Source organism: Rhipicephalus microplus, chromosome 1 (assembly GCF_043290135.1).
Source record: "Rhipicephalus microplus isolate Deutch F79 chromosome 1, USDA_Rmic, whole genome shotgun sequence".
NCBI classification, from domain to species: domain Eukaryota; kingdom Metazoa; phylum Arthropoda; class Arachnida; order Ixodida; family Ixodidae; genus Rhipicephalus; species Rhipicephalus microplus.
This window is the reverse complement of record NC_134700.1, coordinates 247,679,702-247,707,433: the sequence shown is the minus strand read 5'-3', so window position 1 is coordinate 247,707,433 and position 27,732 is coordinate 247,679,702. Positions and strand designations below refer to the sequence as shown.

At 46.4% G+C, this 27,732-nt stretch overlaps 1 protein-coding gene across 2 annotated transcripts; it reads left to right on the top strand.

Moving 5' to 3' along the window:
- On the top strand, nt 1-27,515 carry LOC119185638 (uncharacterized). 2 transcript variants are annotated; one of them, XM_075892554.1, is made up of 13 exons: nt 1-293; nt 1,085-1,145; nt 1,208-1,339; nt 2,172-2,269; nt 6,317-6,449; nt 6,594-6,721; nt 7,171-7,223; nt 7,470-7,546; nt 8,224-8,332; nt 9,768-9,901; nt 11,142-11,238; nt 23,549-23,814; nt 25,923-27,515. In XM_075892554.1, exons 5-13 carry the CDS (start codon nt 6,357-6,359, stop codon nt 26,346-26,348), a joined length of 1,383 nt encoding a protein of 460 aa, XP_075748669.1. In that variant the 5' UTR covers nt 1-293; nt 1,085-1,145; nt 1,208-1,339; nt 2,172-2,269; nt 6,317-6,356; the 3' UTR covers nt 26,349-27,515. The 2 variants fall into 2 exon arrangements, with proteins under 2 accessions (XP_075748669.1, XP_075748673.1); XM_075892558.1 differs by lacking the exons at nt 6,594-6,721; nt 7,171-7,223; nt 7,470-7,546.
- Nucleotides 27,516-27,732: the final 217 nt, after the last annotated feature.

Sequence of the window (27,732 nt, the reverse complement as noted above, 5' to 3'; positions counted from 1 at the left end):
ATCAGTGGGAAAAAGCCACGGGTGGGTGGCCGACCTCCATTTTGTACTGTTTCTGCCGGTCGCACTACGCACTTTGCGACGGCAGTTCGGCGCCATATGTAATGGCTTGCCGCGATGTTCAGACACGGGGCGTGTAGTAGTACGTGCGAGTCGCGTTGGCTTTGAACTTTTTTCCGTGTGTCCGCGTGGACTTTACATGGACTTACGGAACTTCGTACAAGGGCCTGCGTCACCTGGCAATTGACCAAAGACCACTGCGAGCTTCGTCGTCGGCACCACATGGAAAACGGAAGGTGAGCCTCCCATGGCAGGCCGGTGAGGTGTGGGGGCGCGGCCACCGAACAACACTCGCCATAGTTTCCTAGCTCAACCAAAATTTTAAGTTTCGGTCACTTTAGCGAGATGGGTTTCTTGAACAATGCTCCAACTTCGGGTACCCGTGGCCAATAGGTGCGTGTCAGGCGGAGCTCGCGGTTGTTAGTCAGGCAGGTAAGATAGGTAGCTTTGTCAGCTGATGTCCCCAAGAGGAATACCCCACCGGGGGGGGGGGGGGGGGGGGCATTGCACCTACACAGCCATCATTTCGAGCCAGTCTTGGTTTACGGGTTCACCATGTGGTTTGTGCGGGCCGCTATTCGGCCTCCGGATGTTTTTCTTTGCCTCGCCGGCTTGCCTCTACATTTGGAAAGCTGCAACGTCTGAAGGCTGCACAACGCGTCACATCAGGACATGCGGCGGGTGGACTGCTGGTGGGTTAACCTCCTTTTCTTTTTCTTAAAAGTTCACTCATGTTCATAGTAGTCCTTCAACAAGTTACAGAAATTTGGTGCAGTATAGTGCTTTTTACTACTACGAGGTTGTCGGGCCTCATTGTTGCCTCTAAGCTTTTGCTAACGAGCTGTCGTTTAGGGACCAGTGTACCAGAGCACGAGGCGGAGCGATATCGCGACGCTAAACCATATTCGTGTACGGTCTTTCCGCAACTTGCCAAAGACTATCTACGTTAATTGTTCAGGCTTTTCCTTTTTTTTCGTTGTCGAAACGTGCACTTTGCCTAAATGCTTGCCTGTTTTTTTTTTCATAGCTTCGACTTTCTTCGCTGGACCGGAGAGCACCAGCCGTGGCTCCGCGCCCTAACTTTATCTGTGAGGCTGCATTTTTTTTTTCTGTGTGCTTTCGTAGACTAACAAGATTTCTTGTGTTCCAGGAGTGCTGACTCATTCACGCGCCCCGTGCTGCGTCGGTACATCTTTCGCACTATCGCCGACTGTCTTTACGTTGTCCCCTACAATCTTCCTGCGGAGTCTTTATGGAGGTCCTGGTGCCGACATTGCATCGAGTAAGCATGCCTCGCATCTCCATCAGTAGTACATTTGGCTTGTAGGGGCATCGCTTCTATACAGAATCTAGCTTTTCCGTTAATCGCAACCATGGTTTCTCTAGAAGGGTTAATACGGGCGTGTCAAATGGTGTAAGGTGCACTCGACTCCCACCGTAGCGACCAGCCTACTACGTTGCAATGATGTAAGCTAGCACGTTGGCTCTACAATCATGGTTGCCTATCATAATGGGCGCTTGTATTTGTTTACGAATGGCTGCATTTGGGCGCTCGTGTTACAGTTGAAGTCCACACGTATGCGTTACGGCACCCGATTGCGTGGCCTGTATAGATTAGGCGTCGCATCGAGTTTTAAGGAGAGGGTGCGGCCATAATGTGTAGCTGCGCGCCCTCCCATAAGAACGCGATGCCTAGCGTACACGTCACGCGCTGAAGCTTTCTAACACGTTCGTGTGCTTACATCTTTGGTGTTTTGGACACGTGCTGCACACAGTCGGCAAAATGCGGTACATTGTAAGTGAAGTTTTTCTTTGCGCTAGCCTGTTAGCGCTTTTGAACGTAGCTCACCATTGACAACTTAGTTTGCACAGCCTGCTCACTACATTTTAAACCAAACTTAAAACTAACCAGTGGTCGCGCCGCATTGTGCTTTTCATGCCCGAACTCATTTTGTGTCCCCGCGGTGACAGGACGTTGTACAGTGTTATTTGCCGCATGAAGTGTTCATGTGACTGCATTTTATCAGCGAACTATTGTGTTAAGTGACTGCATTTGTTTAGAAAGACTGCATTTGTTTAAAATTGTTTACTGATGCTGATTTACTTTGGCCCAGGAACACCGACGTCTTCACACACACAGCATGAGGTGCATCGGCGGATCCACCCCCGCCCCCCTCCCGTCCTGGCGAGCGATTTTCTGGCGTTGCTTCGCGTAAGCCCTTCCCCATATGTTCAAGAGTGATATAAAATGAGGAGTCCTGCTTCTCGCTAATTTAATCGCAGTCATCATTCTGCGAAAAATTACTATAGGCATGTTAGTGTTGGTAAACCTGACCAACTGGGGCGTTAGCGATATACCGTAAGGCGAAGGTGCGCGGCATATGATTGCCAGCAATTGCAGATGTATTTTCTTCACGGAAGGAATTGCAGTATGCTCAGATTTGAGTGCACAGGTGCCGACAAAAAGTTTGCAGTGCCGGATCGCTGCCCATTCGTCGGCAGAACACTCGCGGAAGAACACTTAGGTAGCGTGCGCAGCCTTCCTATCAAGCAAGCCTCGCTTCCTATATACAATATAAAGATGTTGCCTTGCGTTAAAAACACGCAGTTTTGTCCCTCTTAGCGTTGCAACGCCACATCCTGGTTGGTCGAAGCCGGTAGGCTGCAGTTTTCTCCCGCGCTATTCAAGTTTTCTATATGCACGCGTCATCGTTGTTGCGTGACCTAAATTTACTACTAATTACAAAATAGAAGAACTTAACTCTACTAATGAACATTTGTTTTTATTTGGCGTAACGAGTGATACCACTGATACTAAAGTTTTTTTTTTGTAGCCACTGATACTGTTCGCAACCTTTCATTGCACATAATCAAAGGCAATTACGTTTATTCATTAGTGAACTACTTACGCACGCTTTAGCAAATATGGTGTGAAATATGGCGTACTCCTGTTAGCTTAACTACTTTTAACTAGTCTCGGAGTTATTAAATTACGTTTAGTTACTGCGTGCTTAAGTTTTACAAGCCTTCTCGAACGATATAGATGTGTATATATGCCAATTTCAGACTTTGGCTATACCGCAACTGATGTCTGCAACGGGTGGCCGGATAGTCTCGTTCCGCGAGTGAGCCAGTTGACTCCTTCGCTTTAAAAGACACCGACGCCGATTGACGTGTATGCGCGTGCACGCATGCCCCATCACGCGCATAAGCGCACAGGGATCGTCTAAGGAATATCATCCGCAAAGCTCCATTGTGAAGTGCTAAAGGGCACCCGCATATTTTGGAGCAGGACAACACATACTAGTACATCTACTGGGGAGTGATGCGTCGTTGCTTTGGGATGCCGTGCATGTGCAGACCTTGGCTCTACTTTCTCACCCGCGCTTCAGCGGCTACCAGTTCGACCCTCCGAATGCTTTTGTGTGCCCCTGTACATTTAGCCAAGCCAGCCTCTTGAATATATGCACTAAAACTGTAAATTCACCAGCGCACATAACTAGACTGGTTGGTACATCATTAAGGGACTCTAAACAAAGCTGATTCAAAACTACTCATCCATAATTAAAAGAATTACCACGCTTGACAGGAGTAGATGCTTCATGAGAGTGAAAGCATTACATTTTGTGTAGGGGGGGGGGGGGGGTCATTCGTGCCTACATGTAGTCGCACTCAAGTTGCATCTTGGTGGCATTTCTTGAACCAGTTTCTGTGACACTGCCAAACGTTCTGTTGGTTTATAAAACATCTGTAATCGAACACGGGTTTATAAGTTCCTGTTGGGTAATTTCTAAACTTTTTTCTTCTATTTGCACTAACATACGTTTTTGGTGCGACTTTTACCAAAAGCAACAAGTTGCAATTAGTCTTAAGCTCGATCGCATATTTACCGAATGCATCATTGTTCATTGAGGTGTCTGTATAACATGGTGATTACCTTATCAATTAGCGTCAAGACAGTGCCACATCTCTTCACTTTTCTGCGCTTTTGTGGGTGTACTTTCGGCACTACCATGAGATGTATCCCAATTTTGACCATGATTTTTAAATGCTACGTTCCCAAAAGACATACCATTGGGGCAATAGTGGTAAGGTGTATATCAAGTCAGGATTATTTTAGTTTTAATAGGTAATCTTGTTCATTAACGCTTCAGTTGCTCGTCAGTCAAACTTGGCTGTAGCTCTTGAATAACCTTGGAATAACCTTGGAACAATGGAATAACCTTGGACATTAATATTCTGCAGAAATCTTCAAGAATTTTTCGGTTAAGAAAGTCAACAAAATTGCGCACGTGCGAACTGCCGTGCTCGAGCACTTCAGACCGAGCTTTGATCAAATTATGGCTGCATTCATCGCAACTTTGTACAGTTTACCATTATGGACCCTAAAATATGTCTAACTTGGTCTAATCCGACACATAGCATTGCTTTCACGTTCGACGGGTTCTTGTCCACAAAACGAGAGCGCAGTGAGGGGTGACAGTTGGACCTCCTGCCTATAAATTACAATCTCTCACCGCCCACGACTTGCTACGCCGTGCTTATGAATGCGTGAGCAGCAGGTTTTGAACAATCGTATACCTCGCGTACCCCTATTTGGTATGACGTTAAACAAATTCAGCCGTGTATCGGTCGACTGTGCGAGTGCTTGAGTTGCGAGTTTGTCAGCACGCAGCCATTTATAGGTTTTGCATACTTAAATGGATTTTGGTCGTCTATAAACGAACACAACCATTATATCTTCAGGTTAAGATATGTGCTAGATTATTAGGTTAATGGAGGTGGCTAAACACTTCGTAATTGGCTCATTAGATTGAAGCATAAAGTTTTAATTGCCAGTTGCGTAATGGCTAACATTCGAAACATGGCTGTACGTATGCACAACTACCACTAATGTGTGGCTCGTACAATTTCTCGACGACTTCTATCGTGGCGAAAGTTGACTGGAACACTGTGCATAAAGTAAAAGGGTGCAAACTATTTTGGTTAGGTATATCTTCACCTTATGCTAATACGGCTTTAGACAATGCAAACGGCATATATAAACCGAATAAGCATGCACATGTTTGGTAATCCTTTCAAGTGTTGCTAACCATGCCTTGTTTATCTTACTATAAAAACTTGTTTATCATTACCACTAAAACGAGCTTTGCTAAGCATGAGTTTACGTTGAACTGATACTAAGGTGACTAGTACTGGTAGTGAATTCGGGGCCAACATTTCATTACCTTCACTAAATGTTCAATGCTTTGTGATTATGAGTATCTAGTACAATAGTTTTCATTGGTGGGAATACATCCTCAATCTGTGGTCTTGCAAAACACGAACACAAGGAAACAGGGCAACACAGTGCACTTCGGTTCTGGTCTACAGTCCCTGTGTTCAATGTGCGCACCCACTTCCCAACTAATCAGCTGTTTAGCGACTGCTTTTGCAGCTAGATATGTTCTTTAGGAAAGTAATGTACAACAACCTCGGAAGAGAGCAGCGCTTTGAAATAGGTAAAAGTCCACTTGAAGTTGTAAAAGACTGTCTACTTAGGGCAGATAATAACCGTGGAGCCGAACCACGAGATTGAAGTAACTAGAAGAATAAGGATAGGTTGGAGCACATTTGGCAAGCACTCTCAAATTATGACAGGTAGATTGCCAATATCTCTCAAGAGGAAGATATATAACAGCTGTATCCTGCTGGTACTTAGCTACGGAGCAGAAACATGGATACTTACAAAGAGGGTTCAGCTTAAATTGAGGAGGATGCAGAGAGCGATGGGAAGAAAAAATGGTAGGTGTAACCTTAAGGGACAAGAAGAGAGCAGAGTGGATTAGGGACAAAACGGGGGTTAAGGATATAATAGTTGAAATCAAGAAAAGGAAACGGACATGGGCCGGGCATGTAGCGCGTAGACAGGACATTCGCTGGTCATTAAGGGTAACTAACTGGATTCCCAGAGAAGGGAAGCGGGTTATGGGGAGACAGAAGGTTAGGTGGGCAGATGAGATTAAGAAGTTTGCAGGTATAGATTGGCAGCAGCAAGCACAGTACCGAGCTAACCGGCGGGACATGGGAGAGGTCTTTGTCCCGCAGGACGTAGTCAGGCTGCTGCTGCTGATGATTTTGTTTAGTTGCACTTTATAGGGTGGAAAGCTGATCTCCTACAGCGTATCCCATGCACTTACCATTGTTTTCCAGCATAAATCCCAGCAAATTAACTTGGCTGGCGCCATAAGTAGAACCAGTGTCTGTAATGTCGTTGCAGCTCCGCAAGCGGTCGGTGCCATTAGCCGCCGGCGAGGAGCATGTTCTCATCGGAGTTTCATAGCCGGCACTTCGTCGGGCACCACCACAGAGGCCGTAGTTTACGGCGAGCTTCAACAATGGCATCGAATTCGGTGAGCCCGCTAACCAGGCTGGCGAGGCTCTTCGGGGTCTTCTCTCACGGCGGAAGCGCGCGCGCTGTAGGTTGAGCGAACACTAGGCAGGTAAAGACAGGTAGCTTCTTCCGTCGTGGGTGTAACACCCTTTTTTCTCGTCAGCCCATCACATTCAGAGAACCAGCGTCTACTTCAATCGGTCCATCATTCATTATTGGGCAGCACACAAAAGAAACGGGACAAGCGCTGGACTCGACTCGCCTTTCAGTTCTACGTCATCTTCGATCCAGGTTGGTTTTTGTTTTTCGCTCTCTTCTTGACTCTTACATTCGTCCTCGTCTGTTTCTCAATGAGTTAACTTTGCGTTTAATGGATCACTACATTATAAAGTATACAAATCCAATTTAATCAGTGAATGTTAGAACCCCAGGCGTTCGAAGACCTCTGATATCGTGCATGCTTTCAGGGCGTAAAACCCGATTGATCTAATGAATGATCAAGTTATATCTTTTTTCCACTGCTAGATGTCTTACTACTAGCTGTTGTTTCCAACTTCTGAAAGCGTTCCTCTTTGTATCGTGACTTCCGTTAACCCTTCCATTGATGGCAAATACATTTTATTAGTAGTACTGCCACTACGGTGACTAGTGCCAATCGATTATCAGTTTCACAAGTCCATGTCCTTCCAGTTTTTGTCACTGCAATTTTAACATTCGCTCCCATCTATTTTCATCTATAGGCACACATGGTCAGTCTCTGATCTGATCCACGAACTTTGGAGCAGTATTCAGGGTGAGCCCCCATCATATTTAAGTACATTTTTTTAGGGGTGGGGGGGCTAGTACAATGCCTGCTACGAACGACGCTATAGTGCTGAAAAGACGGTCGGACATGCGTGCATGTCCTGTGGTATTTCGTGTTCTGTCCTTTTACCACAATGGCGTCACTTGTTTCACGACTTCTGTGTGCACTTCGGTCTTCACAAGAGTCGCCCGTTTCTTTCAAATATACCAAGATTCGGTGTTCTTCATCTAACAGCTCGGGCGAATAGGGAGAGTGAAGAACCCCGCGTCTTGCGCAACATTCATGCGTCCAGGTGTCCTCAACCAGCTCGTGTAAGTCGCAAAGAAATTCTACCTTGCTACCGAGACCAACGAGCGATTCCCGTGCCTTTAAGCACGTCAACTTTCGCTGCCCGCGAAAGCCGATTCTGCGTCCGGGCCCCGGCAGGACCGTTCCGCCTGCCGCACCGTGCCTCTCGTATGTGTAATCGTACATTTAGGGTACTGCATGCACGTGATGTATCTACAGTATACCGCCATGATGGATTCGCAGCTAACGCGCCGAGCTTCCAAGCTCGAGGACACGGGTGTGATTCCCAACGGCAGATGCTGCATTTCGATGTATGCATGCCACAGTAGTGTATAGTCACCGATTCATACGTGGAATTTCTTAGTATGACTAATGTTATGAGCGGTTGCTCCCTAAATCAGCATCATGTCACAGCAAATATGGCTACTTGAGGTAATGCTGGCAGTAGAGCTACTGAAAATTAGGTTGATATGAAACCAACTGTATATGCTGGGAACAAAAGCATGTTAATTTAGCGCTGAAAATTCTCATTTCAGTCCATGAGTACTCATATAAATTTCAGTGCACGTTCGCGCTTGTTTGAGTGGTTAAAATGAGTCTTCCGCCACACGCGGTGCGCCTCGTAATCGTATTGTGGCACGTAAAATTGTCTAACTTCCTTCAACAATAAAAGTAACGAGTGATTCGGGTGTGATTGCAGCTCTACAAACTCTTGTGTCACCTGGGCCACAAGCTGCTAAGAGGACGTGGACAAGGGCCTGGCCACCTCCCCGTAAACGAGCAGATCAAGCGCGGAAAACGTCTCATTGGTATGAACTTATTTATTGCAAATGATCTTTGGGTGAGGCGCGGCGAGATAACAGCGTTGGAGAGGGTGGCATTTTTGAGCGATTATGAGCGCTCACCATTTTTATTGTGCCATTTTGCAGGGCACTATTATGTAACAGAACTTGGACACGGTTGATGCCACGGCGATTCTTCGCGACGGAGCTGAACGGGGACTGGCTGGGGAGGGCGCAGCGAAAGGAACAAACGCAACACACAAGCGTGATAGACTTGCCGAGCACAAGATCTCTTAAAGGGGCCTGCGCCGCACCGTAAAGTCCAATTAACATTCGTGGGCTTTGCTTTCCAGGTGCTTGTAGTTTGGTGGGTATTACAAAGTCGGCATTAGTCTTCGCAAACGTCCACTATATACCAAGTTCTGCAGCGGCCGCTGGCATCATACGAGTCGTGTAGTGAGGGAGAATTCAGCGGACACCAGGCAGGTATAAGCTAACACTAAATAGAGCCTATCAGTTGGATTTCTCCTTTGGAATTCGACAGGAGAGACCACTCCGAATGCTGTTGCGCTACCCGACAAGAAGTTATACAGCGAAAGCTGTTATGAGATCACAACTCGAGCCACACGCAGTTTTCCGCCATTGACCGTAACCACATCGCACGGCATTAGAGAAAAAAACGATACAGTGGGGCTTGAACCCGGGTCCGCTGGGTGCTAACCCAGTATTGTAGACCACTGAGCCCCACTAGTGCTTGGGATATGTTGGCAAACTTGCTTTAGGCAGGCTTGATGTCGAGAAGGCAATCGTGTTAATACGACATTTAAAGCGTTTTAAACCAGCGAAAGAACCAGTCGTCGCACAATGCGAATAGCGTAACGAGTGGATTGTCCAATGCTCCAACCCATTACAAAAGCTTGTTTCTCTTCAGCTATTAACTGTGGTACACACCCACTTCAGGCATAATTCCCCGCCATGTAGTAGCTGACGATGAACAGTTGGCACAAAATTTCTTGGAAGTGTTATAACAGATATCACGCTTCTAAGAAAAATGACGGTAAATAACATAAGGAATGCCAGCTACTACCCCCAAATTCTCATTATTAATGCCGTAGTGGTATCAAGCAAGTGTGCTTGCAGCAGTTCCGCAGGGAGTGTTTAGAAAAGGCTATGAAAGGCCGCTCTTCTAGCTTTGGCTGTGACTGTGCTGCGCCTTGCGCGCGGCCTGGCGTTTTTTTTTTTGCCAGCTATTTTCTGGTACGAAACGTAGATTTTCGAATGCAAAGCAGCATTCGGAGGTCTCTCAACTGCATGCTTAATCGTAGTCGCGTTATCCGCCTTAGACCGTGAACACTGGGTCTGTTCATACAAGTCTATGTCGTGGAGGAACCACTGAGTTTTGAATATTTCTTTTTTTACGTTCTCGGGTCTACTCTTGTAACAGACCGTTACTCTGTTGCAGTATGCGTCGTTCCACGGCTTGTGTGTCACGCTGGACCTTCCGGTTTCGGTCTTCAAACCTGGTCTTCAGTGATCTTGACCTCGGAGATCCTGCCCGGATCGCGCATGTGTGTGGCGCTTGGGACTGGAGACGTAGTAAGCCTCAACCATGTTTTCCCACTTTCCCTTTTAACGAGTTCCCCCTCATATCTCCTGTTTGAGTTTCGGGGGGCCTTATTGAGACTTTCAACGCTACGTGGCTGCCATGTCACTGCGTGGGTTCGTGCACATCCCGGATCCGGTGTTCGATGGCTGTCGAGCAAGTTCCAGTGCTGTCAGAAGTTGAAATCTTGTTCAAGTGAAATCGGTGGCCTTCATTATCAGCTTCACATCTTGTGAGTGTGCGCGTCAACTGGTTAAACTGGAACTACTGTCGTAAACAAGCTTAACTTGAATGCTTCGCGGTGGGCCCTGAAACAGTTTGATTGAACGCCAGTGACACGTAGCCTTGGGTTCTGTTCTTCAGATGTTCATCCATGCATGCCGATATCGTATTCAACAATACAGAAATATCGTCTCGGCAAAAACGCCCGACACTTCGCAGCTGGCGTCAGTCAACCCAATCCATCTCATGCTGTGGAGTGTTTGTTTTAAACTTCCTGATGACTGTACATTATGCGTCTTCAGCACAAACCTTTTGAGGCACAGCGTCCTCATATGGAGACGACTTACTTTTGCAATTTATGTGCACTATTAATTGCTAAGAAAACGTTGAGAAGCCCTGAGCTAAATCTAAATTAAACATTCTTGCTTCCCTAAAGGAACACGAAACAAACAATTCAGACTGTTAAGCTGCACTCTGTGGGATTGGCGTTCTCACTCTAATAGGTTTGAACTTGCCGCCGAAATCTAACAGTTAAAATATCAGTTAAAATTTTCGTACTTTCACGACAGTGGATCGATTAAATTTTCCTAAACCTCGTAATATAGGTCTATGGCACCCACAGGTGATAATGTACTTCCTTTTTATCTAGTAAGTTACGGAGAACCCAGTTAGACGCCTTCAGAATTTACGTCACGGTGTACCCTCTCCGCATTTTCTTTACGCGATGTTTCACGTACCACGCATCATGTCGCGGTAAGAGTGTTTTCAGGATTGTGAAATTGTGCTTTACTACGCGAAATAGATTTACTCTTCAGTGTCCCTTCAAAAGCGAACCCCGGTGCATTTTCAACCATATTCAGAAAGTGTCGTTTCAGGATAAGCCCTGCATAGCAGCCAGGATTAACAAAAAACGAGTTGACTGAAACTTTCTCTCTATTCAATTGGTAGAGGACAAGAGCCACTTTAGCAGGTCTTTCACGTACCTCACGTCCTGGCCTTGGTTAATGGTAGATGACGTCCACGGCTGATGACAGTTGCACCTTGCTGCTAGCGCTGACTGCATCCTACTGGCGGACCTCCGTTCTGCGGCCAGCGGTGACCCACGCAAGTACGTCAACTTTTTGTTTTATCAAGATCTCGTCTAGCTAGAGCACATCAGTGTTGCTGGTGGCATCATTATGAGACACGGACTCCTCAGTAGAAGTGAATTTCTGCGTAATTATGTGTGGATCACAAAAACTGCCAAAGGATGAAACGTCATGGTTCTTACAGCAAAGCAGACGTATGGCTTCATGGTTCATAGCCTCTCCCCCCCCCCCCCCCCGTAAACTTCACGGTATGTGTGCCTTAGCGAATGAATTTTAACTTAAACCAAGAAGAACGTAGATTATTTAAAATTTTTTTTCGAACTGTAATGTCATTTGAAAATAAATTAGACGAAAAACACCCTCGTCATAACATAGTAAGACCTGCGTCCTTCCAATTATGCGTCTAGTGCTCTGCTAATTGACCTACGACCATAAGCGCGTTGCCATCTGCTTGGTTTGATCTCTGTGCATGCGATTCCCAAGTATTGGCACAGATGTCGTGCGTCTGGAACAATCTTTTCGCCAGATTTGTGTGGCCAGTGATTTTTACACGAGACGGCTGACGACCAATGGAAGCTGGCATGCTCATCTAAGGTATTGTGCATATCTGCCGGGGTGAGACGAGGGATAAGATGAGTGGAATAACATTAATCCTACAAGGAACACGTGAACGCGCTCAGGGCTCCCACGTTGGGACTGAGAGGCCTAGCCTAACAGCCGCATCGCGGGCTTGCTGGACGACCGATTTCTGGTCGGCCAGGCTAGAGCTACGCAAGGCAGCCGCCCACCTCCTTGAAGTATAGCATCGGGGCTAACATCGTTATACATTGTAGTGCACTCCCAGAGCGTGTGTCTAAGCGTAGCCGGAGTGAGTTTGCATTGGTTGCATATAATTACCGCAGAGTTCCGGGTATATGACGTGGAGGACGTGTAGATTTGGGTATGACTTCGTTTGCAATAGTCTTAAAGTGAGAGCTTGAGGCCGACCTAGCTTAAGGCTAGGCGGCGGAAAGACCCGACGGGAGAGCTAGAAGTGCTTGGTAATTTTGTTATAACTGGATGGCACGTACGTCCCAGTTTTCCATGGCCTCGAATCGGCCAGTATCTGCGTGGTCAGTCAATACGCGCGAAGCACTTTGAGGGGATTCATTGATGTTAATGGGGCAGCCTGGGATCTGTCCGATGGGAAGAGGGAACTAAATAAGCGTATGACAGTTATTTAGGACTGTTCTGGAGAATGCGAAGGGCCCGCGGCGAGATTGTCATTAGCGAAGGAGTGGATTGCAGATCTAGAGACATATGAAAGGATTTTTTTTCTGATGTTCGCATTCTTTACACAACCTCGGGGTGTGCATAAAGGAAACTGCTGTCTAAGTGTGTTGTAGCAGTTATAACGTAAGTGGCAGTAAATACATCAGTCTGTCGGTGGTTTCTCTGCCCACAACCTTCGAATTTCATATCCGGTGCTACACAAATTGAGGAAGATTCCCTTTCGTTCATTTGTAGGTAAAGCCGAAATTCGGCTTTCTCTCAAATATAGCGTCCCTCGTAAACGTGCGTTGCTGCATGTATACCTTGTTTATCTGCACGTCGGCTAAACATGTTTAGTATTGTTACAGCCTTTCATCCCATCTGGACCGTGACACCAGCGCCCGCATCGCCTTCCCCGTTCAGCATGCGCAACTGGAAAGGGCGCGACCCTGTTCTGCGGCCACGGCCTCCATTGGTTCTCAACCATTCGGATTCTCGTCCCCTTGCTTGCTTTGGTGGAATGCATCATGCAAGGAAGCTCGACTCCTCGCCCTATCTTCTCGGTCTTAACTATGTGTACGAACTCTGGTCCACGTTACTTCTCGTCATCGCTCCAGGACTGTGCCTCATATGAACAGTGGGCGACGCAGTGCTGCTTAACCTGACCCCGCAAAACATGCCAGTGATCTCCGCATCCACTCTGGGCTACGAGTTATTCATGTAACATGTTCGTGCCGATGTTTCATAGCCTCGTATTTCACTGTACTTCTGGATTGAAACAGGAATACTTAGAGCTAAGTAACCCACATTCTTTTGCAGTCGCAAGTTCGACTAAGATCGACATATCGAGTCGAACACGTACATCAGAGGAAACATTCTTTACAGGCCAGATTTGTCGCATGACGTGATTATCTTGAGTGATCGTGCTAAGCAGTCGTTATCCTGAAATTTGATACGTTTCAATCCGCGATCACTGTACAGAACCGTTTTAAGGACAATTTAATAGTTTGCAGAATCTGCCAGTTTTTAATTTAATAGTACGCTGTTAAGCCAGTAAGTGCATCTAGTGTTTCTAGACCACTAGACCTATACCATCGAATAAATTACCTAGGCGTGACGTTCAAAGCAGCAGCACGCCACAATGGTCTCTTTTCACCAGTGTCTGACAGTAGAACTACTCGGCCTATCTCGTGTTTTTTTTTTTTTTTTTTGCCATGATCGAGACATTCATTCGCATCGTGCAATGCAGTGACATATTAATGCTCTTTAGCGTAAAAAGCTGGGCAACTCGCTACGTATTCATTTTTTAATCAGTCTGCACGGCCGGCAGATTGATAGAAGTGCTCTGATAATGTTCTTGCAGGAAACATTGTGCACTGTTACGAACGTTGTTAAAGCCAGGCCACGCACTAAAAAAAGTGCGGTGACAGAACAGTGCACTCTACAACTAAGTTACGACAGCTTGCTTCCCTTTGATGCCCAGGAACTTCTATAGTGCTGTTAATTCTAATCTTGCCATGGAATGATTTGTACGTGCTGTTTAGCGTGCTTGTTTTAACAAGTGCACTCGCTGCATGCATCTTATGATCTTGAATGTTTTTAAGGATTGGTTTTATGTACGTTTTGAATGTGCAGCACGCGTTTTATTTCTAGAAATAAATGCTGAGAGAACAATGTAGTTTGTCTGTGTTAGGAAATATTGCTACGGATGTCAAGATCGCCAACAGGGACGCAAAATGTTGTTCAACTGCCAACATTTCTTTCGACAAGGCTTTGCAACAACACCTTCGCCCATCGAAATATTTCCTGATCTATCCACACCAAGTATCTCACGTCGCTTGCTTCGAGCCGGCGCTTCTGCGCCTTAGGTGGTCTGCCTTCCTTCTTACGGGTAGTCATGCGTCATCACCATCTCCCGTTCCCGCTCGATCAGGGTTCGCTATCTCTTCAGATTCAATTTTGAAAGCTTCGGCTCCCGCAACATTCTTCAAAGTATTCCTCTGCATTTTCCAAATACTGGTAGGCCTCTGCCGTTTTTGTATTTTTCCCTTTGACTAAGGCATACTGTAACTGCATTGTTTACCCAATTCAGAGTATCGATATGCAGTATTCATTCTAAATTTCATATGTCGGTTTTGCCCAATTAGCGTTGTATTCCTATGCACTTTTGCCAGACGCTATTCTGTGACAGAGGACGTGTGCTGTTTGCTTTTTTTTTCCTTTCAATAATTATGTGCCTTCTGCAATTTTTTCGGACAAATAAATCGGCCTTTGCGTCTTGTGGGATGCTTCTTAACCATAGCCAACTGGCGTTCTGCTAGTCCAGCGCTTTTTCTTCGCAGAACTGTGCCAATTCACGGAAACTGTCATCATTATTACCATTAATAATCACCTAGCTTGTGTGACGTGGAACTTAAGTGTTCCTCAAATACTTTTACAAGAGGACACTCAATCGAAGCGTAATCGTAAGCTTGTCATATCCATCCTCCTTTAACAATGTCTCAATTTTTTTGGTGCTACCTATCGTTCATATTTCAAATCGTGGTAGACTTATTAAACGAAACCTGAAGGGGCCAGGAAAGTATTTTGATTTACAGAAGTGACATTTGCCAAGATGCGCACAAATTAAGTACAAAACCGTTTTTATTAAAGTCGACTTTTCCAGCCGAGGAGCGATCCTGTTTTATAGGTTTCCGTTCTATAGGTTCCCATTTATAATCCACCGTATACATGTCGAATACTCAAGTTCACAAGGTAAGTCTAATCCAAGTTGAAAGACGGGTGCAGCCGATAAGTTGGAACACAGCAAGATGAGCTAATCGAATGTGCAGCATCGAATAATGACTCTGGCTGTACCACAAATATTGCTTGTAAAGCAGTGAAAACATCGCCTGACTTCTGCGACTCTGCAATGTAGATGGTGCTGTGTAATGTGCTGCAGTTTCATCACATTTGTGAACATGATTTTACCAAGACAAGGTTTTGACTTCGCCGGGATTTGTGCAAAACGAACTATTTAACGCTATCACATTAACCTATTAACTACGTATTACGGCGGCGTCCTCCAACACATACACATTGGACGGGAACTATGTAGCGTCCCCACCTTACGACGAAGCATTTGATTCGAAATAAAGAACATCTTGGCTACTTGAATTCATGGCCAGTCCCCCAAAATTGGTATGTGCCATATATTGTAAAACATACTTCTCCCAGCTTAAGAAAAAGAAAACAAGTCCACTGCATGCATACGCATGCCGGACGTTTGGAAAAAGGTACACATATTTGGAAGTTTCAACTTATTATTCATAGAAATATCAATCTTTCATCTAATTGATGCCACATTATACTGTAACCCCAAATCAGAACACTGGAGCCACCTAGTACGACGGTACAGGTGGCTGCGTAAACGGCACTCGGAAATGAGGTCCCACATGCTTCCCGAGCTGAAGTGAAACATTGCATGTATGATTGACTGGATTAATCTTGGTGTGATCTTTGTCACTGGCCGATCAAGCGCCCATAACGTCTTGGGAAGATAGAAATTATGGTCACTAACGACAAGAAACATTTAAACGCACGTTTCACGCGTGTCCGGAATGCGCTCGAAAACGCCAGAAACCTATTGAATTGGTTGCATGGTTTTATATAGACCATTATCCGATGTGGTTGTTTTAGGTACTTGGCCCCGACGTAAGCGGTGGAAAAACGTGAACTCATTGTGTAAGTGTTGTGCTATGTACATATGTATAGCCTTGTGTTTGCTACTGAATGTGCGATGTTGACTTTTGTGCAAGAGAATAGGAGTAGCCGGCGCCACGCATTAGCACCAACCTCTCCTTACATACATTTAATTAAAAAAACGCAAATGTGGTTATATGGACGGTCATATTCTTCCTTGAAGCCACTGGACTAAATGCGATTGCTTAGATTTGCTCCAGCATGACGGGTCTATAGTGTCCCCTCCATAACTTACCAATGCCATTCATCACTCTTCTGCTCCACTGTCACCTTTTTCCAGTGTAGAGAAGCAAGCCTGCACAAACTGTAGCTCAAGCAGACCTCTTGGCCTTTCTGTTAACAAATTCTCTCTCTCCCTAAGAAAAAATAAGCTCACATGATCCGACCTACACATTGGCCCCTGAATGGGTCAAATGATCCTCCAGAGTGGGTAGGTGGCAATCACATTGGAACGGTCAACATCCTCATCAGTACTAAGGAGCAAGCAATCGAGTAAGCAAGCGAGGCTGGCTTCGCGGTTGGTCGCACTCGAGGAGAACTCGCGGAGCCCGCAGCAGGACCATTTCCATTCGAGTGTGCAGCGTTGTCGACATTCAGGCGCCCGCGGTTCTCGGCGTGGTGGACGCCTTGGACGTCGTTGCTGACGTTGACCTGAGTGACGACTGCGACTGGAGCGACGAAGAGGACGAAGAGGAGGAAGACGAAGTGGTTCAGGGCAATTTCCTAGGCCATCGATAGTCTTTCCATTATGTAATCTTCATTATTCTAAAACTGCACAATATTTTATAAAACCACCCAATTCTTGGCCAATCCCCCACAGTGGGTATGCGCCATGGGCAATAGGCGAACAATAACAAGAACACGTCCAGCCGCTCCACTACCAGGTCTGCCTCATCATCGGCACTCTGGCTTTTGGAGTATCATGCGTCGTCGTGATATGCGCAGTAGTGAGTGTTGAGCGCATCTCCATGGCTGCTGCACTGCGATACTGCGCCATGCTGGTAGCCGAGTGCGTATAGTGTTCAGCTGATAACCAACAGGTTGGGGGTTCGCAAGGCAAAGCTGAAATTGCTGGAGGATAAGGAAGTTTTCCAGACATCTTACTGTCAAAACTCAGACGTACGTGCTATCACTTAATTTGTGAAACTTGACAGATTTAATGCGGAGAACAACATTGCGGGTGGGCCTCATAGGCCATAGGATCGTGGTGGGCCTTTTTTTTTCATAAACGAAGAAGTTTTTATAGGGGGCGAACACTACAACTTAATGGGGCGGTGAGACCCGGGGGTCCAATGCCGCCAAGCTGCCACGACGTGGAGTGGCCCTCCCCCCCGTTCCCCATTAGGCATCGTACTGCCGTAGCACCATTTCGAAGCCCACTTGTACCTACCTTAACCGATGTGTAGGGTGAGTTCAGTACCACCTAAAGAACCGAGCCAAGTCGGGGCACTCGATCCCTCTACCTTTAAATCTGGTGGCCTCCAGCCGGCACTGAGAATCGAAGCCTGTACCTCCCATATTAGAAGCAGACGCTCAGCCAGGAGGTTCCATGTTCGAATTCAACCAAGCTCGCTGCCTTTTTTATTGCGATAGCAATTATATGAACACTCTCGGCTGGATTTCGCCGCCGCATTTGGCGTCGGCGTCATGCGCCATATATGTATAAGTATCTATATATGTGAAAACGCAAGAAAACAAATCAAGAAAAAGACTCCAGCGCGCGAAATCGAGCGTGGGACCTCCGCGCCGTGAACACGAGGCGTTAACTAAGCCACCGAAGGGTATAAAAATATTCAAACGGCAAGCTACTTATATCTACCACTAATTACCACTGTTCGCGGGGATCTCGGAGAGGGTATATTGGGTTTTCAGCATTATCAGCAAAATGGCGCAGTGCAGCGCGCGGCGGCTCTCATCTCTCACGCGTACTTTGGCCCACGGGAAAAAGGGTAGTGGGCAATCTCTCCGTCGCCCTTATCTCCTGGTGGAGATGATCATACGCATTGACTGGCGTTGGGTTTCACTGGTATGATTCTGTTGTAGTTGCACGGCGCACAAAGGTTACTGCAATTGTTGCACAGCGTCCGTTTGCGTACAGGGCGCGCTTTTCAGACACAACGAAGTAATAACTGAGACGCTTATTCGCGTTCATCTGTGTATCTCTGAGTACGTTTCGTGCGTCATTTGTGCATCTGCTCGCCATTCTACGCGTGACCTTCCTATTTGTTGCTATCGTGTTCATTGCTTCGCATTTGCGGCGAAGCTGGACTTTTTTTGTTTACCCAGTGATAAAGTATTGTTTGATCCCTGGGAGTCAATCTTGCAAGACCGGTTATGTGGTGCAACTGAAAGTGCGCTTGGCTGCGGGTAGGAAGTTCCACGGTCAAATCCACAGTACGCTCATTGCCGTTCTTTTTTTCTTCTTTTTACTCAGCGGGAAAGTAAGCATTGCTTGCTCCCCGGGAGTCTGGCTCGCAAGTCAGGTCGTGCGGCGCAATGAATAGCGTGGTACGCTACAGATCATGAGGTTCCATGTTCGAATCCCACCAGGCTCATTGCACTACTTTTTTTTTTTTTACTCAGCGAGAAAGTAAACATTGGTCGGTCTCTGGGAGTCGCCATCGCAAGTCCAGCGATATGGTGCGATGGAGAGCGCCGTTTACTACAGGTCACGAGGGCTCATGTTCGAAGCCCCACAAGTTCGCAGCGCTTTTCTTTCTCTTTTTTTAATCAGCGAGGAAGTAAGCATCGTTTGGTCTCTGAGAGTTAATACTGCAAGTTCGGTCCCGTTGTGCAATGAACAGCGCGGTTGGATACGGATCAGGAGGTTCCATGTTCAAATCCCAGCAGACTCATTGGCCTTTTTATTTTTCTTTACTCGGCGAGAAAGTAAGCATTATTTGGTTCGTGGGAGTCAAGCCTGGAAGTCCAGTCATGTGGCGCAACGGATAGTGCTGTTGGCTTAGTGCTGTTGGATAGTGCTGGATAGTGCTTTTGGATAGTGTTGTTGGATTAGGAGGTTCCGTGTTAGAATCCCATCACGCTTAAGGCCCTTTTTATTATTTTTTTCTCAGCTTGGAAGTCAACGTTAAGGTTGTTGTAAATTCCGAAAAGGTCCATCTTCTGCCCGACGTCAAAGCTCACAACCACGGCGTCAACAAGACGTCACGTCGAAAGGTCCTTATGAGTTACAAAATCTTCCCCTGACCAGATTGCTTCGCACAATGCATGTCGAAAAACACTAAAAAAGCTTGAGCCCTTATCGCCCCTGATAGGGCTCAACTTTTGGCTGACGTCACCGCCTGCAGCGATTTATCTATCATATTAAGAAATAGCCTTCCCAACTACTATGATTCACTATGTGCTTGCTTCGCCGCAATACACATAATAAACTAGCCGAAAAAGTTGACGCCTCTATCACCGCTGATAAGGCCCAACTTTTTATGACGTCATAGCTTTCAACGATTGAAATATCATATAAAAAATAGCCCTCCAAGCTACTATGCTTCACCTGATATCTTGCTTCGCCGAAATACATGTAAAAAAGTAGCTGAAAAATTTGAGGCCTCTATCACCACTCATATGGCCAAACTTTTGTCTGACGTCACAGCTTGCTACGATTGAACTGTCAATCGACTAAATAGCCCTCCCAACTACTATGTTTCACCTGATGTGCTTGCTTCGCCGCAATACAAGTTGGAAACCAGCCGAAAAAGTTGCAGCCTTTATCAGCGCTGAAAAGGTATAACTTTTGTCTGACGTCACAGCTCATAACAATGAAGCCCTCACGCCATAAGGACCTTCGGAGTTATAGAAACTGCACCTGATGCGCTTGCTTCCCCACAATATATGTCGTAAAGCACTTGAAAAAGTTGAGCCCTTATCGCCCCTGATAAAGCTCAACTTTTGTCTGACGTCACCGCCAGCACCGATTGAGCTGTCATATGAAAAAATCGCCTCCCGAGCTACTAGGGTTCTCCTTATATGCTTGCTTCACCGCAATACATGTCGCAAACTAGCCGAAAAAGTTTGTGCTTCTTAGAGGCGATAAAGGCCAAAACTTTTTCGGTTGGCTTTCCACATGTATTGCCCCGAAGAAAGCGCATCAGGTGAAGCATAATAGCTGGGAGGGATATTTTTTCTATTGATAGCTCATACGTTGCAAGCTGTGACATCTGACGAAATTTGGGCCTTATCAGCGGTGATAGAGGCTTCAAATTTTTCGGCTGGTTTTCGACGTGTATTGCCGCGAAGCAAGCGCATCAGGTGAAGCATAGTAGCAGGGAGGGCTATTTTTTCTATTGATAGCTCAGTCGTTGCAAGCTGTGACGTCAGACAAAAGTTGGGCCTTATCAGCGCTGATAAAGGCTCCAACTTTTTCAGCGGGTTTTCGACTTGTATTGCGGCGAAGCAAGCACATCAGGTGAAGCATAGTAGTTGGGAGGGCTCTTTTTTCGATTGACAGTTCAATCGTTGCAAGCTGTGACATCAGACGAAAGTTGGGCCATATCAGCAGTGATAGAGGCCTGAAATATTTCGGCAAGCTTTTTTTTTACATGTATTGCGGCAAAGCAAGACATCAGGTGAAGCCTAGTACTTGGGAGGACTACTTTTTTCTATTGATAGCTCAGTCGTTGCAAGCTGTGACGTCAGACAAGTTGAGCCTTATCAGCGGTGATAGAGGCCTCAACTTTTTCGGCTGGTTTTCGACATATATTGCGGCAAAGCAAGCACATCGGGTGAAGCACAGGGGCTGGGAGGGCTTTTTTTATTATTGATAGCTCAGTCGTTGCATGCTGTGACGTCAGACAAAAATGAGGCCTTATCAGCGGTGATAGAGGTCTCAACCTTTTTGGCTGGTTTTCGACATATATTGCGGCGAATCAAGCACATTAGGCGAAGTATAGCAGCTGTAAGGGCTATTTTTTATTCATAGCTCAGTCGTTGTAAGCTGTGACGTCAGACAAAAGTTGGAAATTATCAGTGGTGATAGAGGCCTCAACTTTTCCGGCTGGTTTTCAACATGTATTGTGGTTAAGCAAGCCCATCGGGTGAAGCATAAAGCTGGGAGGGCTATTTTTTTTTCGTATTACAGCTAAATGATAGGAAGTGGTGGCAAAAGCTGGGATTCATCAGTGGTGATAGAGGTCTCCACCTTTTCGGCTGGTTTTCGACATGTGCTGCGGGGAGCTGAAGCACCAGGAGATTCGCAATAACTTCCATGACCTTTTGATGGTGAAGTTGTTCGAGCTCGGAATAATGTGTGTGGAATGTGATGCCATGCCCGAAAGATGTTATCACAAATGCGTATGTACCAGTTCCACAGAATTTTGGAAATACCCACTACTACGCCGTGGCTTCCAATAACCCTGAGATTGAGTACATTGAGAGAGAGAGAAGAGTAAGAAACAGATATAATAATATCTCGGGTTGTGTCGGTAAGACGAGGTAAAGAAGAAGGGGAGAGATTGGGATGGATATAAGCAAAGAAGAATATAAATTACGGCCGAGGGAACTTTGTAGTGAGGCGGGATTTGAACCCACACATCCTCGAACGCAAAACGAGCGTCCTAACCACTCGGCTATCCAAGCACGCTAGCAGAGGATAACACTGACTTGTATAGTAACGCGTAGCAAGGAGTGGTAAAGGTAAATAAGCCGTAGGAGAGATGTGATGGTGAGAGGAGGTAAAGAATGGAGGCAGAGACGGAAAACAGAAAGCATTGAATATTTGTCTAGTAACTTCGCAGTGAGGTAGGATTCAAACCCGCACTACCTCGATTCGAAAACAAACGTCCTTCTAGATACGCTAGCAGTGGTGAGCTTAGCTCTGTATAGTAAGCTGCAGCAAGGTGAGAGAAAGGGAAATGAATGGACGGAGGAGAGATGTGATAGTGAGGAGGAGGGAGAGGAGGTGAGAGGTGGAAATAAAAATATGAAACAGAAAAAGTTTGAAAACGTTCGTAATGACGCTGGATACGAACCCGCATACCCTCGATCCGAAGACGCACGATCTAAACACTCAGCTCTCGAGGCACGCGTATATATTGTAACAAGGGGGTGGGAAAGAGAAATTGAGATTTGATAGTGAAAAAGAGGGAGAGAAAAGGGGGAGAGAGTAGAGCGTCGTACAGAAAGAATGAGAAAGAGAAATAAAGAGCGAGGAGGAAGCCGTGCATATCGAAGCGAAACTTGTCCGTTGACGGGGAATACGAACGGCGATGGGTCCGTGATTCGCTGTGCCGAGCCAGGTTCCATGGTTGGCTTCCGCCGCCGGTGTCCGCACGATGCCGACGTCAACGTGGTGTCCGCGTTAAAAAACCTGTGTCACGAGTTCGTGTTGACTGATTGGTGCGGCGCCCACGTCGGAGTCCTGCGTGGTCAAATGGCCAGTTGTGTTTAGCTAGCCACTGGTACGGCTGCCTAGCTCAGAGCTTCTTGAAACCATAGCAATGACTGAGCGCTGTAAAAGCGTTTTTACATAAATAACCATTGCGCGCTCACCCAAACGAGGTTTTCAGTCTTCATGAGTGGATCCTAAGCTACCCATTGCCACATACACAAGAAAGGTGCGAAATTTTTGTGTCAGTGCTCCTTTGAATCCGCGTTCAGCAATGGGTCATCTGCGAAATGAGGTTCATGATCAGGCAAACTGCGAAATAAGGTTCATAATCAGGTAAAAATCAATCAGCGTGAAAACGAATACAACGGACGAGACTGGGAGAGGATATATGTGCTGTACTCGCAATTGAAATCCCGTACAACAATACTTAGTGAAGCCCTACCAGGCGTTCGAAATCTTTTATTTGTGCTGCATGTTCAGGAGGACTGCTTGATTGGCACGTTATAATCACGTAGTCTTTTGATATTTATGGTATAATCAACCCTTACGCCTGCTTAGGTCACTGCGTAATCCTTTGAATTAAACTTCATGAACTGCGTAAAGAAATGCAAAATTAAATTTCCGCCAAAGCTTGTTGTTGGGCTAGTTGGCGCACGTTTTCAGAGTTGCACAAAGCCAGTCACCGCTGGTATGACGTTAGTCTTTCGCCTTCATAAAATGCAGTCGAACCAAGGGTCAGTCAATAAAAAAACAGGGTTGCTTTATTTTCCCCGCTACTTGTACGTTTTGGTAGGAGGGGGAACTTGTTTGAGATAGTTTTCGGAGGGCATGTTTCCTGTTTTCACATCGTTAGTGATAATGTGCAATTACAAGTTGAAAACGTGCTAACGGGGGGTGCTTGTTTTGATCAAGCACGTCACAGGAACCGCATTCTAAAGCTCCCTGTCTTGTTTGAAGTAAAGTTATAGCCTCGCTTGGTCTCTCATCTCGAGCAGGATACCTCCATGAAGTCGTGGAACGATTCGGCGTCCAGGAGCAGTGGTTAAGACGACTTGATGACAGCCCTGCAGATGTACCAAACCAAACCCGCGCCCATGTGGTTCTTGTGCCGGTGCTGTTGGTCCCCATCGTGGGCTTTTTGGGTTCGCTGCGTCGGAACCCGCGCCAGCTTGCCATCTACGTGGTGGCCGTCACACCGTTTGTGCTGCTGCCCTTCGCCAACCCTGCGCTCTGCATCGGCCCCCAAACGACGATCAAGCATGTGAGCGCTGCACCCACACATTATTGGCATGCGCGGGCAAAGGATGGGGGAGATCGTCACCGCCCCATGCCCCCAAGTGTTGCCTGGGGCCCTGCAACAAACAACCATCGAATGTTTTCATTAAAGGAGTTTATTACTTCATGAAATCCCCGCCGTAGAAAATTAATCCGTCGAGGACGAGCCGAGAAACACAGAGCAAAACTGTCTTCATATTAGTTAATTTAAGTTTCAAAATCTCGAAAACGCCACTCTTACCGCGACACGGCTTTCAGCATGTGAGAAAACGCATGAAAAGAAAATGCTGGTGGCGTCGCCACCATGAAAGTCCCGCACAAGACACCAAGACGTAGGAGATTTCGAGGGCGTACGTACGTAACTTCCCATTGATAAAAAAGAAGTACATCGAAATCTGTGGGTGCCATAGACCTAGCGAACAAAGACTAATAAATTTTCATCTAGCCGAAGCCACGAAAATACCGAAAATACATTTTGAAATGTCTTTCGTCGCACCGGACATTTTGGTGCAAAATTTAAAAATGAAACTTCGACCTTGATTTGCTTCTCTAATAATGAACTTATGGTAAGGAAACGTATGGCAGTATCGGAGTGCACTTTGTCAATCTAAACGAAGTCATTGTTCTCCTTTATTGTCCCTTTAATTTCTTGAAGGCTGCAATTCCTTTCTTTCTCTCGGCCTAACGATGGCGCAACAAATCAAGTAGGAATAGGGGGCCTAAATGACAAAAAAGTATTCATGTAGGCTGCCTAAGCAGAAAGGGATGGCACAGGGGAAATAAATTACGTCATGGGCGCGTCATGACCTTGAGCACTTTTTTTCTTTTCTTCGAACGTGCGGCTTACTTTCAGCGTGATCCCAAGCACGTGGGGGCCTCGGTAACTACGCACCTCACGACGCTCACGTCAGCCAATGGCCGTAACTTTGGGTATATCGTGTGGTCACATGGGTATATGGGGTCACTTGAAGAAAAAAGAGGGAACAATTTTTAGCTGACCTTTAGGATTGATTGTAATTTCAAGGCCGTGGGCTCCACTACAATGTTTGGCTCGCGTGTTCTCAGGAGGGGGCTGAGCATTGCGGCTTCCCAGCGCGCGCGAAGGCTGTTCGTTTTTTTTTTTATTATTCGAAACCAAACAAACAAGGCTGATCCGTGTACTAACCATCATTCCCATGCAGTGGCGTAACCAGGAGCTAACACACCGGGCCCGTGCCCCCCACCCCCCTGTCCCTTTTTTTTTTTCGCCATGGCACACAAAGCGAAAATTACCATTTCAAAAGGTTTCACCCCTATCTCCCCCCCCCCCCACCCCTCCTCTGTAAAGATATCTGGTTACGCTCCTGTTCCAATGGTGGCTGAACGATCACAGTGCCAGTTTCCGGTAGTAAATATTGTTGACTCTCAATGATCTGGAGAACAAAAAGCGGGTCGTTGTCTGAGGCACGTCATTGCTCCAGTTGTTTTTTTTTTTGCAACCTTTGCAATAGAGTGTATACTGCGAAGCACGTTTTATTTCGGACTCTCCTAAAAGGGCAAAGAAGGGGAGGGGCTGCTCTGCGGCAAAGCTTGCCCCTCCCCCTTTCCACGTAATGAAAAATCTGCGCACACGTATTCCACACGCACCCTGTTTGTCCTAGAGGGTTGCGTCTGAAATATAGCTTCTGAGGTACACGGAATATTTTATGTTTTTGAGAAGCGAGTGCTACAGGCCAGTGGTGCAAGCTCAGCAATAATTTTTCTTTCCCCATGGCATAGAGTAACATATATTAATGTTACTCTATGTCCGTGGGTTTAGGTAAACTATATATAATTGCTGAGGCCAATATCGGCGCAGCTGGCGATCAGGGGCACATAGCCAGATCTGGGGGTGGGGGGGGGGGGGGCACATCAACCTATGGGTACGTGTTATACAGAAATATATTACCAACTAGCCGAGCTATCTATTGTTCTACCATCTCCTTTTCTGCTCAGTTGATTCTAGTAATACCAATGTTAACAAGGTCATGGCCTTATGTATGACAGAACGAACTTGTCAGGTATTCTATCGTCGATCAGTTTTCTGATATGTGATGTGCAATTGCTTCCTCGCAGCTGTGCCCGCAGTACGTCTCTTCCTTTCTGGACGTGGTGCTGGTCGGGAACATGACGTCATTGTGGATGTGGACCTCCTGGTCGGGCGCGGTGCTTGTGATGAGCATCATCAGCACCTCGAGGCTGTTCGAGGCCACCAGCGGACCGAGCCCGTGCAGGGCCAGTTGGCGCAGGCCGGTGGACCCGGGAATGCGCACCGCACGGACTGCACCAGGGGCTGACCACTCCACGATGCCAGGACGGTGCATATGTGAAGGACGACCCCGCCATAAGGACGGATCTTATAAGGCGGGAGCAGGCGTCATATTGCTTGTTTTCTTCAGTCACGCAATACAATGTTTATTTTTATTCTTCGTTTCTTTGTCAACTGAGCTCATGTTGCTGATGAATTCCACGGAATACTGCAAGGGGGCTGAAGGGTTATAAAAGGGATAGAGCTATTGCGTAGGTTAAACATATAGGCTGAACATATAGTAAACGTGCCAATAATTCGAGCGAGCGAAGAGAAAGCAACCGCAAGCTACCGTTCTTGAAGAATGTGCGGAAGCCCCGCATCCGTAGCCTTGGCTCCAACGCCAAGATAAGTCGTGGCTAAGTAAATCGTACAAGACAGCTCTAGAAAGGAATATTTATCAGCCAGTGTTTACAACTTAAGGGTTTTACAACCTCAGAAATAAAAATGACAGACACTTTGCAAATACGCAAGTATGTTCAGCGAAAGCCTGTGGCCATTAGGGTGACTGTATATATGCCACGTCCTTTTTTCTTTGTTTTACATTCTCTCGGCATTCACGTCATTGCTAAGAAAGTGTTAGGAGAGAGGTCATAGTGGTGGCGGTGCAATCGTTACTATGCGCCGGTCCCTTCACATTATTTCTGAGATAGTGTGAGAGGGAGAGGCCAGCTGGAACCGTTCTAGGGGGCATGGATGGACGTCGGACACCACGGGTATGAGAAAGCGCCGTCTCTCTGTTGGGTTAATACATCCACCATATCTTCTATGTGCGCATTCATATCTGCTAATATAGTTACTTCGCACTCTTCCCCTGGTTCATCAGTGTCATTTTTTTATGCACTGCACCATATATTGCTTTTCCTCTCTGTCTTTTGCCCCTGTCCACAAGTAGACAAAACTCGGGAGCATAATCTGCCTTGCCACTTTGCCTTTTAACCATAAATGTTCCCTGCACTCCTTCGTGACTCTTTGCCAGTCTGTACTTTTATTAATAAATGCCCCAATATGACCCACCTTTCTGCTGCCTTCTGTTCAATTAGAATATTCCCATGCGCACTCCTGATTGCTAGGTGGTTGTTACATATACCTAAGATGTGTTTTTACAAACCCACATACCATCAGCTTCTCCTCTCTTTGGATCTGTCTATACCGCCTGTCAAAGTCCCTTACTTGTTTTGCTCGTTACTAGCTAGCCTAGACCACCAAGAGCCCACGTGACCTCCCCTCCCCCCTAAAAAAGCTACTGCGCGTTCTAGTCGCTAACCCACTTCCCTCCTATCGAAGTGAATTCTGTCTCGTTGAAAACCACCCCACCTATTTATTTCCACTACCTCGAAGCCTTTCTCTCTACTCATCTGCCATGTCTCTTTGTTTGTGCCGACAACAGCTATTTGCAGGTTGCTGTCACACATCGGTACCCCTGATGTCGTGCATATTAGTGTACCCGAGGGGAAATGGCGTGCATGTATCGACCCCTTTCGCCAGTGTGGCCGCTAGTCTTGCTGATTCTTAATTTAAGACATCGTTTAGACCACCCGCAATTATCAGGAGGTTTCGTCCATTAGCTCATGACTG

What these genes read in the sequence shown, in the direction of transcription:
- LOC119185638 (XM_075892554.1), top strand. Translation starts at nt 6,357, where the DNA reads ATGTTCTCATCGGAGTTTCATAGCCGGCACTTCGTCGGGCACCACCAC. An exon ending in ACTTTGGAGCAGTATTCAGG is followed by an intron (nt 7,224 to 7,469) that starts GTGAGCCCCCAT and finishes TTCATCTAACAG; the next exon opens with CTCGGGCGAATAGGGAGAGT. An exon ending in CCCAAACGACGATCAAGCAT is followed by an intron (nt 23,815 to 25,922) that starts GTGAGCGCTGCA and finishes GCTTCCTCGCAG; the next exon opens with CTGTGCCCGCAGTACGTCTC.